Here is a 16,981-nt window from a genome sequence, read left to right as displayed (position 1 = left end):
CTGGGCTTAGAGGGTGGCATCACCTCAGTTCGCCTTGGCATCCGTCTTTCTCGTTCAGCCCGATCTTGCTAACTGCTTTCAGTCACTCTTCCATTTTTCTGAAAACGCCTATCTGAATAATTTGGACGTCATCTTTTAAGTCCCTGAGTGCAATGTCCCCTGGGCCAGGGCTTGCTGGCAGAGCACTACCAGGCTGTGCTGGCCCGCCTTCTCTTGACTGCTTCCAAGTGACTTGGGACATAATTCCAAGGACCAGCTGTGGGTTTGTAGTGATGTTTATTCAATTAGTGGAAAAAGGAAAGACTGAGAGCCTTGCAGAAGAAAGAGAGGAAAGAGCATGCCATAAATCTTCCGTTTCTCTTCAGCAGTACTTAGGTGTTTTGCCTTCCTTTGCAAGTGCCCTAGATTTCATAAGAACCAGAAAATAACTGTGCTGATGCCCTTCATATACAGTGAAATTTTGTGTTCGAAAGTGGACATTAGAAACCACTCCACTTAATTTCTTCTGAGACCAATCCTCTGTTCACCTTTACCAGCATAGGGTCCCTGGAAGGTGGACACCCATGACAGGTCATTGCCTATGGTGTCACTTGTAAAAAGTGAGAAATATGCTTGTCTTGTCCTTGAAGTTAATCACAGTTGAGAGTATAAGCAACAACTTTGTCTTTTACTAGAACAAAACTGAACCGTATTCTTTGGCATAGATACTCCCTAATTCAATTAAGTTCTGCATTTTTGATTTCTGTTATCAAATTAATGTACATTAATGAAAGTCAGAAAAGGCAAGCTCCTGTCATCCATTAATAGTCTATATCCAGTGTTTGCCCAGTGTTATGTTTGCATGCTGATTTCTATATTGCTATCCCATGTGCATCTAAGATAGCGTGTCTAAGACAGATACTGCCCATGTGGGACTTGGCCACCACCAATACTGATTGCAAGGTGAGAGTATTAAATAGCATGGCTGTTGCAATCCTGTCCTCCAAGGCTGGAATGGCGTGGGGAAGATAGGGTGCTTTGGTAAATTAGCTCATAATGATAGTGATCTTTTTGTTCGTTTTCATGGTATGGGCAGCTTAGCAATGGCCATGGAAGAGAAGGAGGTCAAATAGCATGATATTTACTCCTTCATCTCTTGGGTTTTATATTTTGTTTTACTTTTTCATGGAATATAGGCTTGTTTTCATATGCATGGCAAACTCTAGTTGCTCTAATGATATATACATCAGTATATATAATTTATATATTTGTATATGATTTATACATTTATATATAATTTAGCTAAGGTGGCAAAATTGTTCATGCTTTGGACAAAGGTCCTGGAAACAAGGAGGCAGAACACCTAATGGTATTATTACTACCATGAAACTGATCTTAGTTTCAATATAGCTTTACCAGGTCCAGTGACAAGACAACGTGATTCTGTTGGAGAGAACCATGTCCCATAACTGAGGCAGAACCTCAGCATAATTGTACATCAGAGAACAGGCATAATAAAATAAACCTAATATCCTGCCCATGCAGAATTCTATTCCTCTTTGTTGCATACTGCAATTCTAAGACACTGTGAATACATGAAAGAATATTTTTTCAAATTAGTCTTTCTCTTGCTCAGAGTACCATCCAGACACTGAGCTGTGGGACATCAGGCCAGTGGCATTTTTTCTGTGCATGAATTGTGTACTGTCTGTTGTTCTTACCCTTAGTGGATAATAATTACAAAAATATCTCGTGATTCTCTAGAGAGAAATCAAACTTGGTGTTAGTCATTGACACAAACACTCTATTTAGCATGTGACCTCATCTTGAGTACTTTGTGCAGCTCTGAGACTCAAAATTTAAGAATGGTGTTGAAGTCCTCGACTGGTCCAGAGTCCAGAGTCTGGCTTGCCTAGGTTGGAGGAAAGCAGGCTGAGGGAAGACCTCATGGCTCCCTACAGCTTCCTGAGAAGGGTAAGTGGAGTGGGAGATCTGATCTCTACTCCTGGGATCCAGTGATAGGATGCATAGCAGTGGTTTGAAGCTGTACAAGGGGAGGCTTAGACTGGACAATAGGAAGCATTTCTTTACAGAGAGGGTAGTGAAACACCGGAACAATCTTCCTAGAGAGAGGTGGTAAATGCACCAAGCTGTCAGTTTTTAAAGGCATTTGGACAATGCCCTCAATACCAGGCTTTGACTAGGTCAGCCCTGAACCGGTCAGGCAGTTGGACTAGATGTTCATTGTAGGTCCCTTCCACAGGCAATAGCCTTTTCTACTCTTTTCTAGTCTATTCCATTTCTAAAAAATGCTAACTGTGATAGCTCCGAGATGGAAATGTGTAGGTTATACTGGTTTTTCCTAATGGATACAGTTCTAAGAAAAATGCTGTATATTATAAAAGTGCCTGTTGAGACGCTAAGATTTGCTAATTGGTTTGGTGTATATGTCCAAAACCAGATTGTATTAGTGATTATCATTTTTGTGTATGGCATTCTGATACAGCAAGTAATACAACTTTGTTACTGTTCAGGGAAAGAGCATAGAGACTGAGTATTTGTTGTTTTTCTGGGGAATTTTTCTGTGCCTTTTCTAGTATGTGAGAAAATCCATAGGTAACTGTAGTTATAGCGCAAAAAATACTAGCACGTGAAACCAAACCCTACAGAAGGCATGGCTATGTACAGCTATTTCAGAACCTGTGTTCATAGCCTCCTGTGTGGATGACTGTACCTTAATTACTCAGCATAGTTACTGTTAGGCCTGAAGCCAGGGACTTTACTGCTTCAGAGATGAGGGATAAGGTTCCCCACGGGCCGGCAGACAGCAGCCTCCTTTGCAGGTGCGGAGGGAAGTGCTGGTACTTCCCTTTGTGTTGGTAGAGCTCTTCCTTCCCCATTCTTGTCAGCTCTCTGAGCTGCTCTCGACCAGACTTTGTTATCAGCTTTTGAAGCACCTTTTGTTGTTGATGGTGTTGATGCTGTTGTTGTTGTGTTCCAACAACAGGTGAGTTTTCTTGTGGAAATGGTGTTTTGAATTTTTTTTTTGATTGCCGTGTTTGGGGCCTTTCCCAAACAGCTTTAACAGGCCAATTTGGTGCTCTACAAACTAATGAGGGGTATATGATTTTACGTGCTGCACCAAATAAACAAGAGGCAGACAAAGACGGACCGCGTGTCTCAGGCCGGCTCGGCCCTCGCAGCCGCCTTTCGCTCCCGGGGAGCCGGAGGCGCTGCTCATGCTGATGGCCGGGAGGCCGCCAGGGGTAGGGGGGTGGAGGCGGGCTGGGGCTAGACAAGCACGCCGAGCCCTCCCCGGCCTACCCCTGTCGATGGCGCTGCCCCTGCCCCTCAGCAGCGAAGGCTGGCGGGGGCCGCCATGGCCGGCGAAGTCGGTGCCGCTCCGGGGGCCGGGCCGAAGCCGCTGTCCCCCGTTCCCGCCCCGGTTATGAAACCGCGGGGGAGGGGCCAGTGCCCGCCGCCGGCCGCGGCGGCGCCGGGAGAACCGAGGCCGCGGGAGCGCAGGTGAGAGCGGGGTGGGCTTTCCGCCCGGGCCGCGAGGGGCCCGGGCCGCGCCGGGGGCTGAGGGGAGGCCCCGCCATGCCCGGAGGTGCCGGAGGCGGCAGCTGCCTGGGCAAGAGCCTGCGTGATGCCCGCCGAGCTGTATTTAACAGATATCCGTGATGGCCATTCAGGAATTCTAAATGAGCTCAACGTGAGCACAGGCTCAGCCTAGGGATGCTGTGCGGGAAGGTGCTGCGGCTGCCGAGGGCCTTTGGCGCACGGCCCGCTGGCTGCAGAGAAGGCCGTGGAAGGCCCGTGCTTCTCCTCAGGGGCCTGGTGGCGTTGTGGCCGGCATAACCCGGGACACGAGTCGCTGGATCTCACCGCCGTTAGAAGAGCAGTTCCGGTGTGGTTGCCAGGCTGTGCACGAGCTGAATCCAAATACCAGGTGGTAGTTGTGAGGAAAAGTGGCCACTATGCAGGAAGTACCTTCTGAGCCCATTTGTTGCAAGGCCAGTCAGCCCTGGCCATCATCATAAAAATTCTGACCTTTTGCTTAGTTGAATCTAAAGAGCTCAGTGTGAGCTACCAGAGAAATAGTTAGGGGATTATGTGGTTTCACAGATGTACTTTATGCAGATCTGTGGGTTTCAGGCTTAAAAGTCTAGTAGAGGCACATCTGTCAAAACATATTCTAGTGCTCTAGGATACATTCATTTTCATATGTGAACAAAGAAGATTTTATTGGACCTGTTCCTCTCTTCAGTAGAGAGCAACAAAAAGCTAGTGTCATCCCAATGAAAGAGGATACACATCTAAATCACTACCTTCAGACTAACTGGGATATGTTCCATTCCAGTTTTCCTCTCTGTCCTCTGGTTAGAAGTGTATGACAGTCTTACCTTCCATGCTTTGCTTGCTTTCAGTGGTAAGACAGTATGGCTCCAGTGAACCAGCCAAAGGACAAGAAACGTGAGAGGGCATGTCAGCATTGGCCAGAAGAAACAAAATCAGCTGGGAAGAGGAAACGGGACTATGGAGAACGAGGGAATGAGAAACAAGAAAAGAAGTTGTTTGTGAGAAAAACATCTAGACCCTCAGGGAAAATCGGTAATATTTCCTCAGATTCTTATTCTTTCTCCCTACCAGATTTACTGAAAATGACAGGCATTGACTAGTTGAAGAGAAAGAATGCCAAGAATCATGTTCAGACATGAGTGTTCAGATGATGTTAGATGTTGAAGTAATAGGCAGACTTGTGTTGGGGTAGTACATCCTCCAAGTTTTTGTCTAGTTAATGTGTGTGCATGCAGGAGTGTTTGAGACTCTGTACCCCTTGATAAAAGCCTGAAGCACTGAAGATGCTGTTACAGCTCATTTGAGGGTGGTCAAGTTTTATGGAATTCCAGTATTGCCAGATCTCTGTTTTAGTGTCAGACTTGGTAATAAATTCTTACTCTCATGCGATTCTGAATACAATTGTTCGTTTTAACGTTGGTGTCCTACAGCATCCAGTCTGAACTGGTATTTGAACCCCATTCTTCCTCTGTTCTAACTTTTGCTACAGTAAGTATGAATACTTTCTACTTCTGTTCAGATTATAAAGGACAGAGTTTCCTCTAATTTCTTCTTCTCATGTGCATTTTTTTCCTTTAGTGACTAACTTATGAAAAAGACCAAATCTTAAAAGAGTTTTGATGTAATGTGGAGTTGTGATTAATTTCTAATATAGTGGAAAGTTTAATGCTTTGCATTTATTTAGGAAGTTGTCCAGACTTTACCTACAGCAATTTCATAGAATTATTTAGGTTCAAAAAGACCTTTAAGATCATAGAATCCAACTGTTAACCCAGCACTGCCAAATCCACCACTAAACCATGTCCTTAAATGCCTCATCTGCACATTTTAAAAAATATCTTTAGGAATGGGGACTCATCTGCTTCCCTGGGCAGCCTGTTCCAATGGTTGACAACTCTTTCAGTGAAGAAATTTTTCATGATAGCAAATCTGAACCTCTCCTGGTGTAACTGGAGACCCTTTTGTCCTTCCTCTCACTTGTTACTTGGGAGAAGAGACCAACTCCCTTCTCGCTACAGTATCCTTTCAGGTGGTTGTAGAGAGCAATATGGTTTCCCCTCAGACTCCTTTTCTCAGACATAACCTTTAATTCCATCAGTGGTTTAGGAAATCACTAGGGTTACTGCCTTATGTGGAGATACTGTGTGTTTTCTGTACAATTTTGGCTTAAGGATCCAGAAATTACTGAAGTGTTTTTCAAAAGTCAGAGATACGGGGGTTCTATGATTTTGCCCATTCCTATTGTGTGGTCTGTAAGTCCAAACTCGGAGGAGTTGCAGGGTGAACAGTGACTGTGGAGGCAAAATGCTCTGTTTGAAAGGAGTTCTGTTTATAATTGTATATAGTTAAAACATCTTCTGTAGTTAGTTTAGCTACATGATTTTATTGTAACTTTGTGACCCGATTTTTGTATTTGGTAAGAATCTGCCATTCCTGTAAGATACTTCAGAAAAATGAGGCTAATCATATTTTCCCTTAACCCTTTCTTAAAAAGATGAAGACATTTCTATTTGAGATTTCCCATTCTGTGTTCCAGTTTGTTTGTGTTCGGACTTTTTTTTTCTCCTGATCCATATAGGACAGTTTCCATTTCTTACAATTAAACCACCTTTTTAGAGGGTTTCTTTCAGCTGATTCTAGAAAGGCCTGAAGCTTTGTTTCTTAATAAATTATCCTTAATTGTAAAATGGAATCTGAAAAAAAAATACCTCAATTTCTGTCACCTCTGAAGAAGGAACTGTGGATACCAATTCTTCAGTGAAAAAAAAAGGGAATTAGAATAGAAATACTTTTGTACCTATTTCAACAAGTGTGACAAGTGTTCTCACTATGTGAACAAAGAAGTGTGCTTTTCTCCATCATTGCATTAAAGAAAGATTTAATTTAGGGTGTAATCATATAGGATGATCCACATGCTTTCAGTCTTCTGTGTTTGTTTTTTTTTTTAAAGGGTGTCCTTACATGAAAATAGCATTTGTGTTTCTTAAGAAATGCATTTGACATTTAGATGTCCTGAAGTGTTACAGGCCATTGTTGTAGGAATGATTAGATCACAGACATGCGACTGAACAGATCTTTTACATAAAGGTCCCTGAAGACAAAAATTTGGAACATGAGCAAAATCTAGAAACAAGCTGTGCTGTCAGCAAAAATCACTCCAAACAGAATGGTTTTCAGGCAGTGAGGTGTCAGCAAGTCTATTATCAAAAATAAAACTTGCAGTGCTGTAAGCATACTGTATGGGCTACAGCATGAGCAGACAGAAAGTTCTGATTCACAGCAGGCTTTTCAGGAACTGTGTGGGAGCTCCTGTTGCCATACTTGGGAAATTTTCAGGTGTTCCTGCTTGATCATAAATGTGACTTTTCTTTAGCTGTATGCAGGGGCTTACCACCTCCCATGGCATATTTCCAAGTTTCTGGGGCTTTGGATAGCAGCATTACATTTTGGGTATGAAACATTGAAATTGTATGTTGTCCAAAAGGCGCACCACCCACCTGTGGCATTGCTTTAGTCATTTCCTGTTATCTTTGATAAATCTGTGGGAAAGAGAAGGAAGATTTAACAAGAGGAAGCGTACACAAATCTCTGGTGGCCTATGGGATGCACTGGACTCCATAATTGCAGAAGCTGCTGCACCTTGATGTATAAGAATTATTTAGAAGCTTTTATCTTGTGGCTGAAGCTTTTCATGGATGTAGCAGAAAATGCAGATGTCTTCGTATATTGTTTCTATTGAATGAGCATGACAGGTGTTGCTAATCAATAAGTTTTACTCTTTTCCTCACTGGCAGGTTGCAGTGGAGGTGGATTTGTGATGAGAAACAAGAGAGTCCTTTCCTCTCAGCTGGAGCGGCGATGCAGCATTGTTCATTATGTTTACCAGAAAATGCTGGGAGGCTCCATGCAAGCACAGCTCAGGCAGGTGAGGAGTGTCTCCTTCAGGACCTGTTGGACATTTCAGCTCCCTACATAAAAAGATCTTCAACACAAGCAGAGGAATTTTAAGGGGTCTAAAAAGTTCCCCACATACACAGTTTGTGGCTCCAAGTCTGGTGCACAATTATGTTTGTTAATCCTGTGAAATGCAAGAACTGAGATGGCTTTCCCTTTTGTTTGACCCAGCCCTGCCTATTTTTAGCCTTTCTTAATTCTGTACTTCCTTGAATCATATTTAAACTTGTCCACTCTCCCAGCTGAGTTATTGCACAGTGATATTTTTGCATGCTGATCTGACTGTTTTGTGATACTGTTCTGTATCCACTCTACTTTGGCAGTCTTGTCAGGTTACGTGTTGATTTTTTTCCTCTTCACAGACATAGTCTTCAAGTCCATAATGTTTTACTGTTTTGTAGAGCCGAATGCCTTTCGTTTGAAAGTTAATTCTTCCTGTAACATCCATAGGTGGGAAGGACCTGGGCAAGCTTTGTTGTTAAGATATTGTGTGAACTTACATTAATGACAGTTAGAAATTGTTATAATTCCTCATTCAGAGAATCTCAGGGATGCTTGCAGAAGTCATATTTCTCTTTACCTTTTTAACAGAGATTGGAGCTGGCTTTTGTGCGTTCTCTTTCCTCATACTGCCTCTTTCGAAGAGCAAGTCCTTTTGACAGGAGAGTGACATGTCTGGAATGGCACCCAACACACCCCAGTACGCTAGCTGTCGGTTCCAAAGGTGGAGACATAATCCTTTGGGATTGTGAAGTACTTGCTAAAACCTGCTTCATAAAGGGGGTAAGCCTCTCTGTGTGAGGAATGGGTGGGAGGGAAAACTGGAGTACTATGAAATACTGCAGATAAAACCTGAGGTTTTTATCTTCACAACTGAGGTTGTGAGAAACATATAAGGATTTTGGATTTCAGAGTAGCTAGTTATGGGTAGGACTGAGATGCAACAGCATGTCTGTTCCCAGGTCCCAGACTGTTTTAGCACTGGGGATAACTGAGGCATGATGATTAAGATAATGAAGCAGCACTTGGTCTGTGCTCAGTGGAAAAATAATATAACAACTGGCAAAACCGAGAGATGCCAGAAACAAATTGGCAGAGAGGGTGTGTCTGGTTTAGGTCTTGATCTTTCTCTGCTCACCTTTTATTGTGGCAGATGAAGAAACATCTTTGGGGAGAAACAAAGTACCTTCATGTCAAGTGGTAGAATGAATGGTGTGTACATCTGGCATACCCCCTCATTGCTGTATTCAGCCATTTCCATTCCAACAGGGGATCAAAGACTTTGTACCTTTTATCACCCAAGTTAAGATAGATACACATTGAGAGGTCTATCCTCCAGAAAATTCCAGAGTCACCTTTCTCTTTTTGTAAATAGTATGGTGCTAGACAGCAAGGGAATACCTTGCCTGGGAACTGAAGGGATTGCAAATTTGTCCTCCAGGAGAGCAGCTCCTGGTTTAGACAATGGTCATGTCAAATACATGGCTGTGTTTCGTGCTTAGAGGACTGTGGTGTTTCACTGTTACTGTTAAAGACATAGCAGTGCCTGCAGACTTACAGAACACACTTTTCTCCTTCCCCATCACTCAGTGGATTTTTCTTTTGTTCATCCCCTTCCTTGTAGATGGGAGCTGGAGGGGCCATCACAGCAATGAAGTTTAACCCTTTTAACTCTAGTCAGCTGTACACTGCGTCAGTTGCCGGCACTACCACCCTGCAGGATTTTAATGGCCATACTGTCCGGGTCTTCACCAGCACCGAGGACTGGGAGTAAGAATAATGCTTTGGGCCTCTGTGTCCTGCTGGCAGAAAGCACTACAGAGAGCAAGAGAAACAGAGAGAGATATGTTTGTCTCTAATATGTGAGAGCTGGGCTTCCTCTTCCCCATATACATGTTCTTTATCCTCTGAATTTCAGGGAGGCTCATTCTTTATATTTTTCCTTGAAATGGGGTAGTGGGTAGCAAAGAGCTTTTCACTAATCGGGAGGGACTCTGATGCTGCTTACTTTCTGTTGTACATGAGTGAGTGGGGATCCAGTGGATTTCCTTACTTGTCTGTTCTTAACACATCACAAAGGTCTGTGCCTTGGGGACCTTCTAACCTCTTCACCTGCTAGCAGTGCTGCTTGTTGTCAGGTGGTTTTTACAGGACAATTCATAGTTCTCACCATGCTTCTCCACAAATACCACTGACTTCAAGCAGTGCCTGCCATTAGGGTCACACCAATTCATCCCACTGAGCTTCTGGTACTTGTCTAAAATACCAAAATTAAGAATCTGGGTTCCTTCAGTAGTGAGTGAAAAGAGGAGATGAATTGCTAGAAGCAGCTCTCAGAATTATCTTCTCAAGACTGTTGGGGTTTTTGTGGACTCATGAGGAAGCCTGAGATCTTCAATTAGTTACTTGAGTTCTGTGCTTGAAGGTAAGTGAGAGAATTTGAGTCAGCTTTCACTTTACTTTCCCCCACCTAATTCTTTCTGAGTGCAGCTTTCATGGCTGTTTTTAATTTGGCTGTTCACCTGCAACCTTGTAATAGAGCAGATGGTGAACCCAAGTCATGCTCGGATGTCTGGTGGGGTGACGTAAAACTGCAAGAGATAAAGGAGAGGTAAACTGCATCCTGAAACCTAAGTAGTTATTCTGTGAGCAGCAGATGCCATTCACTTGAATACCAAAGATTTGGGGACTCCCAAGTAGCACTCTTCTTCTGTCTTTGTGTAGGGTTTCCACTTTTCCTCAGTAGACCAGCTAGGGGAAAACAACATAATAACAACACAACATAACATAGAACATAACCTTCCTGCCATGGGGTTAGCAATAAGATTTGCACTTGGCTTTTCCTGCTTGTTGGTACCTTGAGAAAGACCAGATATAGCACTGGAAGCAGCCTCTAGGGAGCTAGTCAGTGTAGTCTCTGTAAGGAAAGCTTGGTGCAGGGCTGTAATGAGATTTTACATAGTTTATGCATGGAATGGTGCTGGTGTTGCTTGTGAACTCCTAAGCATGGTCTGAGCCAGGTAGTTCACTGCAGATTAGTCCTACCTCCATAATGGAAGCAGCAGTCCTTGCTGCTAATGAGGTTTGCAGCCCAAACTTTGAAGGCTCAGAATATGTGTGCTTGGATTTGAAACAGATTAGAAAAAGAGTTCTTGTGCATGTGCTCTGCTAGAAAGCAGCGCTTGTACCTAGAGATACTGACAGGGTGTACCAGGAGGTGACTGTTAAATTAAGATTTTCACTTTCACTCTAACCTTGATGTCTCTTGGCTTTGTGTGTATTTCAGAAAGGGCCAGGAGATTCTCTCGGAGACATCAAGTTCAGTCCTTATGAGGCAGAGAAGCTTTATGTGGCATCAGGTGATGGCACCCTAAGTCTGCAGGATCTTGAGGGCAGAGCGGTGCAGGTGATCTCTCGTGCCCTGGACTGTGGCCATGAGCATCATAATGTTTGGTGAGAAGAGGGCACTGCAAGGCTAATTCTCTGTTCCTTGGGGTTAATGCTGTGTTGCTTCTTCATCTCTCCCAGTGTTAGGAGACACTTGGTGTAAATTGGTCCCATGGGGGAGCTTGGAGACAGGGTCCTGGTTGCTAGGCAGCCACAGGGCATGTAGCTTTTACATTAGTTGAGTGTGCCACCCCCATCTTTCCATGTTACTTTCTGGTGATGCCAATTCCTATCTTGCAGATTCTGATGGCTTTTCACTTTATGAAATGTGAGGTGAGAAGAGCAGGGTAACTTCTTTCTCTTCATTGTTGTCAGTAGTCTGTTTTGTTAGTGGCAGCTCAGGTAGCATAAGGAAAGCCATGCAACATTCCTGTACAATCTGAGTTTCAGTTTATTGAGTTTACCCTGTGGCCCTTTTGTATTTTTAGAATAATTTATCTTGCAAGTGAAGCTTTTGCACCAAGTTCCCAAAGGACCCCAGCTTTATTCTCACTGCCCTTCTCCTAGGAGAGCTGGCATTAAGACATATGTCTTTATCAGATAAGTTTCTATTTAGTTTTGTTTCCTGGAGCATGAAGTTGAGACACTTTGATGTGCAACTTTTCAGTCCAAAGCTTCTGTCTTTACTGCTGCTTCAGTGTTTTATGGAAAAGGTATTTTTAAAGCTGTTTCTCCACATTTGTCAAAGTCCCAAGGATGTTCTGATCTTTCCCAAGGTATTTTCATGTGCAGGCACCAAGTGGTTCTCTTCAGCCTCAGTTATGTTGCACTGTTGCAATGTGTTGCACTCCAGCTAATAAGCACTTCAAAATGACATTGAAGTTGTTTCACATTCAGTCACAGACAAGCATTGCTGATAAGCTGTCCTCCTTCCTGATACTCAGGCCCATACCACCAGGCAGGAGATTGCAGTTACAATCTGTTGTAGTCTCCCGTGTCGGGGAGGAGATGTGAACCAGAATTCTACTGCCTTCACTTTGTTGTAGGAACAGCACTGATTTGTGTCTTTCCCTCTAGTTGCTGGTACTGCAGCGTGGACGTTTCTGCAAGCTGCCGTGCAGTGGTGACAGGTGATAATGTGGGCAACGTGGTCCTACTCAGCACTTCTGGTGAAGAGGTTTGTATGGCTCCATGCAGCATCTCCTCTACAGGAAGCTTCATGGATCATGAGCTTTCCTACTCTACAGGGACCCTGCAAAGAGGATCAAATGACTTGCAGCTCTGGAGATGAATTCACTTATTGTCTGGGTGGTGAGAAATTCTCCACTTCTGCCACCCAGTAGACATTTTACATTGTTGAGTATCATGGTAATAATTTCTAAACAATTATTACCTGTCATGTACTGTCTCTTCCTTAAGAGTATTTGCTACTAGCCAGAATAATTATAGGGTAACCTGAAAATATGAGCACACTCTGCCAACAACCTTCACACTTCCAGAAACTTAGTGCCGTGATGGGAGTCATTTAGGAGGTACTGCTTTGCTGTGCACCCTTCCATGGCCTGAGGGTAGGCACGGAGCAGTATTGCAGTAATACTGGGATGGAGATTGCACTCCTGCCGTTGGACACGAGAGGGCAGGCAGAGGCAGACCGTGAGTGTGGAGTGTAGCGAAAGAGGAGAGAATAGTTGGAGTGGGCCCTGCTTCCAGTGCCTGCTGTACTGTCACACTGGCACTGCCCTCTCTCCTGCATGTAAGGGTAATATCTGTAAAAGTTGGCCACTCAATGAGCTGTGGCCAAAGGTAGCTGTGCAAAGTAGTGGGCAGAGTCAGGAGTGCTCCAAGTGACTTGTCTTTATTCAGCATTAGTTGCAGAATTACTTTTTTTTCCCCCTGAAAGAATGTGACAGACTTTTCTGCAGTAGGGAGATATCCATTATTCTAGGGAGGATGGGCCAGCTTTGTGTTTATTTATTGTTGTTAATTGAAATATTTGTTCTACCCTCATGTTTCTTTGCTGACATGTTTCTAGAAGCTAATTATATCTTCTCTCAATTTTTTTACTTAAAGGAAGGTTTTTTGGTTTTCCAGACAAAGCAGTTGTTTCCTTTTTGTTATCTTGGCAGAAGATTTTCTCTACATGTCCCAGTTTGTTTAAATCTTTCTGCAAGTGAAAGGCTGGCATTGCTTAAGGTCTTCCAGATGTGATCTTGCTTTGTACAGTGGCACTAATACTTCCCTCCATGAAGACCTGTGCTTTTTTTTTCTTTTCTCATAATTGTAATAAATTGTCAGATCAGAGTTTTTCTAGAATGAAATAGTTATTTCTCAAGGTCATTCTTTTCCTTTCTTGTTTCCAGTGAATACACTCTTGGTGTATTGTAGAAGATTTGTTACTCTATAAATGTGAGACCTCTTTACTTGACACTAGGAGATTATAATTTAATTTCTTTACTCCAGATCTTGATTATTTTTTTTTCTACATGATTTTCTATTCGGTGTAGGTCTGGAAACTGAAATTGCACAAGAAGAAAGTGACTCATGTAGAGTTTAACTCCCAGTGTGAGTGGATGTTTGCCACAGCATCTGTGGATCAGACAGTCAAAATCTGGGACCTCAGAAACATCAAAAACAAAACAAATTTTCTTCATCTGCTTCCACATGAGAAACCTGTCAATGCAGGTGAGTTAAGGATTTCTTTGCATATTCCATTGCATTGAATTTCTGCAGAGAGTCCAATTGGCTGAGCTTTTATTGTGGTGGCAGTGTTAGGTTTTGCTCAGATTCCAAGCTGCATGGTAATTAAAGCAAGGACGCTGTTGGGAATGTGTGGCCAGAGGCAGGGAGGTGGTAGGGCAGCTGCAGCACCTTCTTAGGACTTGCCATACAAACTGTGACACTGTACCTTAGAAGTGAGTTTGAAAGCAGCAGTGGCTGAGATTAGAAAACTGAATTTAATGGGGCAATCCCTTTAACAAGAGCAGAGAATGGAACTCAAAACTCTGTTTCTTCGGTGCAACTTTACCGTTTGATGGAAGTCCAAACTGCAGGTGTCCATCTCATCATTCCACTGTCTTTCATTTGAATGAGCAAGTGCCTTTCTTTGCAATGTTTCCTCCTGTGATTCTGAAATGAGAAACATTTTCTTAGGTAATCCAGCAAGGTAGGTTTCAGCTTACTTTTGAGTTTGAGACAGGTAGTCTGTCTTGTGAAAATCTTGCATACTATTGGGACGCACAGCCATATTCACATCTCAGTTAAAGAAATAGTGATGGATTTTCAGTCAGCGAAATGTGACACTTGCATTTCTTGTCAGTCACAGCATTGTGATCTTTAGTTTTCCTTATTGTCCCACTTTGCTAGCTTACTTCAGCCCAACACATGGTGCCAAGCTTCTGAGCACAGACCAGCACAATGAAATCAGGGTTTACTCATCTTCAGACTGGACCAAACCACAGCATCTGATTCCACATCCACATAGGCAGTTTCAGCACCTCACACCTATTAAGGTGAGTTAAGTCTAAGAGGAGCACCATGCTTGGTGCTAGCAGCCATCTGCAAATCAAAAATGGTCTGATTTATGGTCAAGATACTACACTGGTGGGTGGATATTTACACTGCTGCAACTCCAAGTGGAGCAGTGTTCTTCAAGCTGTGGGCAGGATGTAATGAGAGTTGCTCCCAATGTCATTTTTCTGGATTACATCAGTGTTGAGCTCTGTCCCTTTCTCTAAGCTCTCCATGACTATCTTTTCTGATCAGGCAACGTGGCATCCTCGCTATGACCTCATTGTCGTAGGTCGCTACCCAGACCCCAAGTTCCCTGGGTACACGCTGAACGAGCTGCGAACTGTGGATGTGTTCAATGGCAACACCGGCGAGATGGTTTGTCAGCTCTACGATCCAAATGCTTCTGGGATCATCTCGGTGAGCTGAGCGCTGCAGCTGAAAGGGCTGTCAGTAACACTGCTCTGTCTCTGGGAAAGAGGCATGACTTAGGGACTAGAACCATATCCAGTTTACTTGTGACAGACTCATGCTGTCATGGGATATGTATCAGCCAGCTAATACTGCTGACTCGAACAGGGCTAGTCCATGGTCCTTTGTGGGGTTTTTGTGATACTCTTAGGGAACACTTGTTTTTCCAGATGGTTTGTTGCTGTTATATAAACTGTGGTGGTCTTATGACTGTTACATAAGCAGTGATGCTCTTACAGACTCTGTGTTTTCATTTTCAGCTCAATAAATTTAACCCTATGGGAGACACACTGGCTTCTGGCATGGGTAAGTAAAGAGAACCTGGGGCACTTAAATGTGTGGGTTCTAGTCCCAGAAAAGGGCTGGCTTCTTATTCCATGCTATCCATGAAGCAGTAGAAGAAAACAATGGAGGGAGGGAAAGCCTTTTCCTGCTAGGCTGTACCATTTCCTTATGTTTAATTTATCTCATTTCCTAGGCTGCAGAGCCAAGTTTAGTCAGCTTTTCACAGGCTATGTGGGATTAAATTAGCTGGCTATAGATTAGGTCTTAGACCTGTGACAGATGACACTAGGAATTGCGTATCTTTCTTAGATCAGATTTCCATGGCTATGTGGACACAGCACCTACAATAACTATTTTTGCATCCTCTAATTGGAAATGTCTTAGAAAAAGTCTTTTGAATTTTTGGCATTTATGTGACATAGCCTAAGGTATTATGATTGATGTAGAGTTTCTGATTTACAGTATTTAATTTTTCTTCTCAGGCTTTAATATTCTGATCTGGAACCAGGAGGAGATGGCAGCCAAGAAGCATGAACATCTCTTGAAAGCCATGACAAACGAGGAGATTGAACCATGAGAGAACAGGGGATTGGAAGCTGGAGTTCATCCAGACTTGGAGGGCAGAGGCAGGCAAACCCTGGCACAAGCAAACTCAAAAGCTAAGTTAATGTCTGGGGAGCTGTAGGAGATGAGAACAAAAAGCAGTGATTCTAAACCACAGAGAAGGGAGTAAAAAGAGATGGATCTAGAGAACTGATTTAGTATTTTGATCCTTTCTGAATCCCAGGGTACAAACTCAGTTGTTGGCAATGGGCAGTATAAGCCATGGAAGGAATTAGACTTTGTCCTTCCTCCCCCGATCTTATGTTGCTTCCCTGATCCTCTTGGCCTCTGTTTCTAGAAAGTTGTGTCAATACTGGGTTCCTTCAAGTGGAGTTACTACTTGTTTTCTGAGGCACTAGGAAAACTTCAAAGATGTTCCCAGATCTTGCTTAAAACTACTGCTTTCAGCCTACCATATCTGTTTGTCACCACTTGTCAAAAGTTCCAGTTTCCTGTAGTCTGCAGTGGAGCAGCTCATGACAGGGTCTCCAGCCTGTTCTAGTTCAGCCAAGCTGAGAAACTATTTGCTAACAGGATTGTCATCCTGAAAAGATAGAATGTTCACAGGGGTGAATTCATAGATAGCTTGGGTATCCAAGGAAACACCAAGCTCTTCCATATGCAGGCTTGGAAAATGTGTTGGTCAAAACATCAGGCTTAGCCTATTCTCTGCTTGCAGCTGTTTAACTGAACCACAAAGAACAGGATGCCAGAGGTCTCTATCATTGATTGCAAGGACAGTACAGAGCTGGGCACCTACTGATTCTGTAGTTTCTATTTTCAGAGTTCTAGGCTGTTTCTTGCCAATGATTAGGTAATTTTTTTCACCTATGCCTATGGGCTTAAAAATGTTTGGTAAGAGTGTTATAAAACAGAAATGAGGGATTTCTTCCAAATACCCCTGCTCAGAGCCAAATTTTAAGACTGTTGTTAAAGGGTTAAGTTTTGCTTTTTCTACTTTGTTTACAAGGCTGCTGCTGTCCCAGAGGTTGATGGAATGGGATGGGCTCCAGGCCTGTGCAGATTCTCCACATTCATGTTTATAGTTTTGCAATATTAATATCAATAAAATTTTGTACTAAACTAAAACTCTTTGATAAAGTGGCTGCTTTGAGGATACTGCTGAACTACTTTTGTAGAGGAGAAGTTTGAGACCTTTCTACAGGAGGGCTATGAGACATAGTACTGGGTCTGCAGCAGACCCCTCCAAGTT

At 43.2% G+C, this 16,981-nt stretch overlaps 1 protein-coding gene across 2 annotated transcripts; it reads left to right on the top strand.

Moving 5' to 3' along the window:
- Positions 1-3,060: 3,060 nt before the first annotated feature.
- On the top strand, positions 3,061-16,857 carry DDB2 (damage specific DNA binding protein 2). 2 transcript variants are annotated; one of them, XM_012574331.5, is made up of 11 exons: positions 3,061-3,504; positions 4,410-4,593; positions 7,356-7,486; positions 8,107-8,298; positions 10,802-10,968; positions 11,980-12,079; positions 13,407-13,584; positions 14,266-14,411; positions 14,665-14,829; positions 15,141-15,186; positions 15,648-16,857. In XM_012574331.5, exons 2-11 carry the CDS (start codon positions 4,422-4,424, stop codon positions 15,740-15,742), a joined length of 1,392 nt encoding a protein of 463 aa, XP_012429785.4. In that variant the 5' UTR covers positions 3,061-3,504; positions 4,410-4,421; the 3' UTR covers positions 15,743-16,857. The 2 variants fall into 2 exon arrangements, with proteins under 2 accessions (XP_012429785.4, XP_012429786.4); XM_012574332.5 differs by lacking the exon at positions 10,802-10,968 and adding an exon at positions 9,140-9,285.
- Positions 16,858-16,981: the final 124 nt, after the last annotated feature.

This window comes from Taeniopygia guttata, chromosome 5 (genome assembly GCF_048771995.1).
Source record: "Taeniopygia guttata chromosome 5, bTaeGut7.mat, whole genome shotgun sequence".
Taxonomy (NCBI): Eukaryota; Metazoa; Chordata; class Aves; order Passeriformes; family Estrildidae; genus Taeniopygia; species Taeniopygia guttata.
This window is presented reverse-complemented; position numbering and strand designations above follow the sequence as displayed.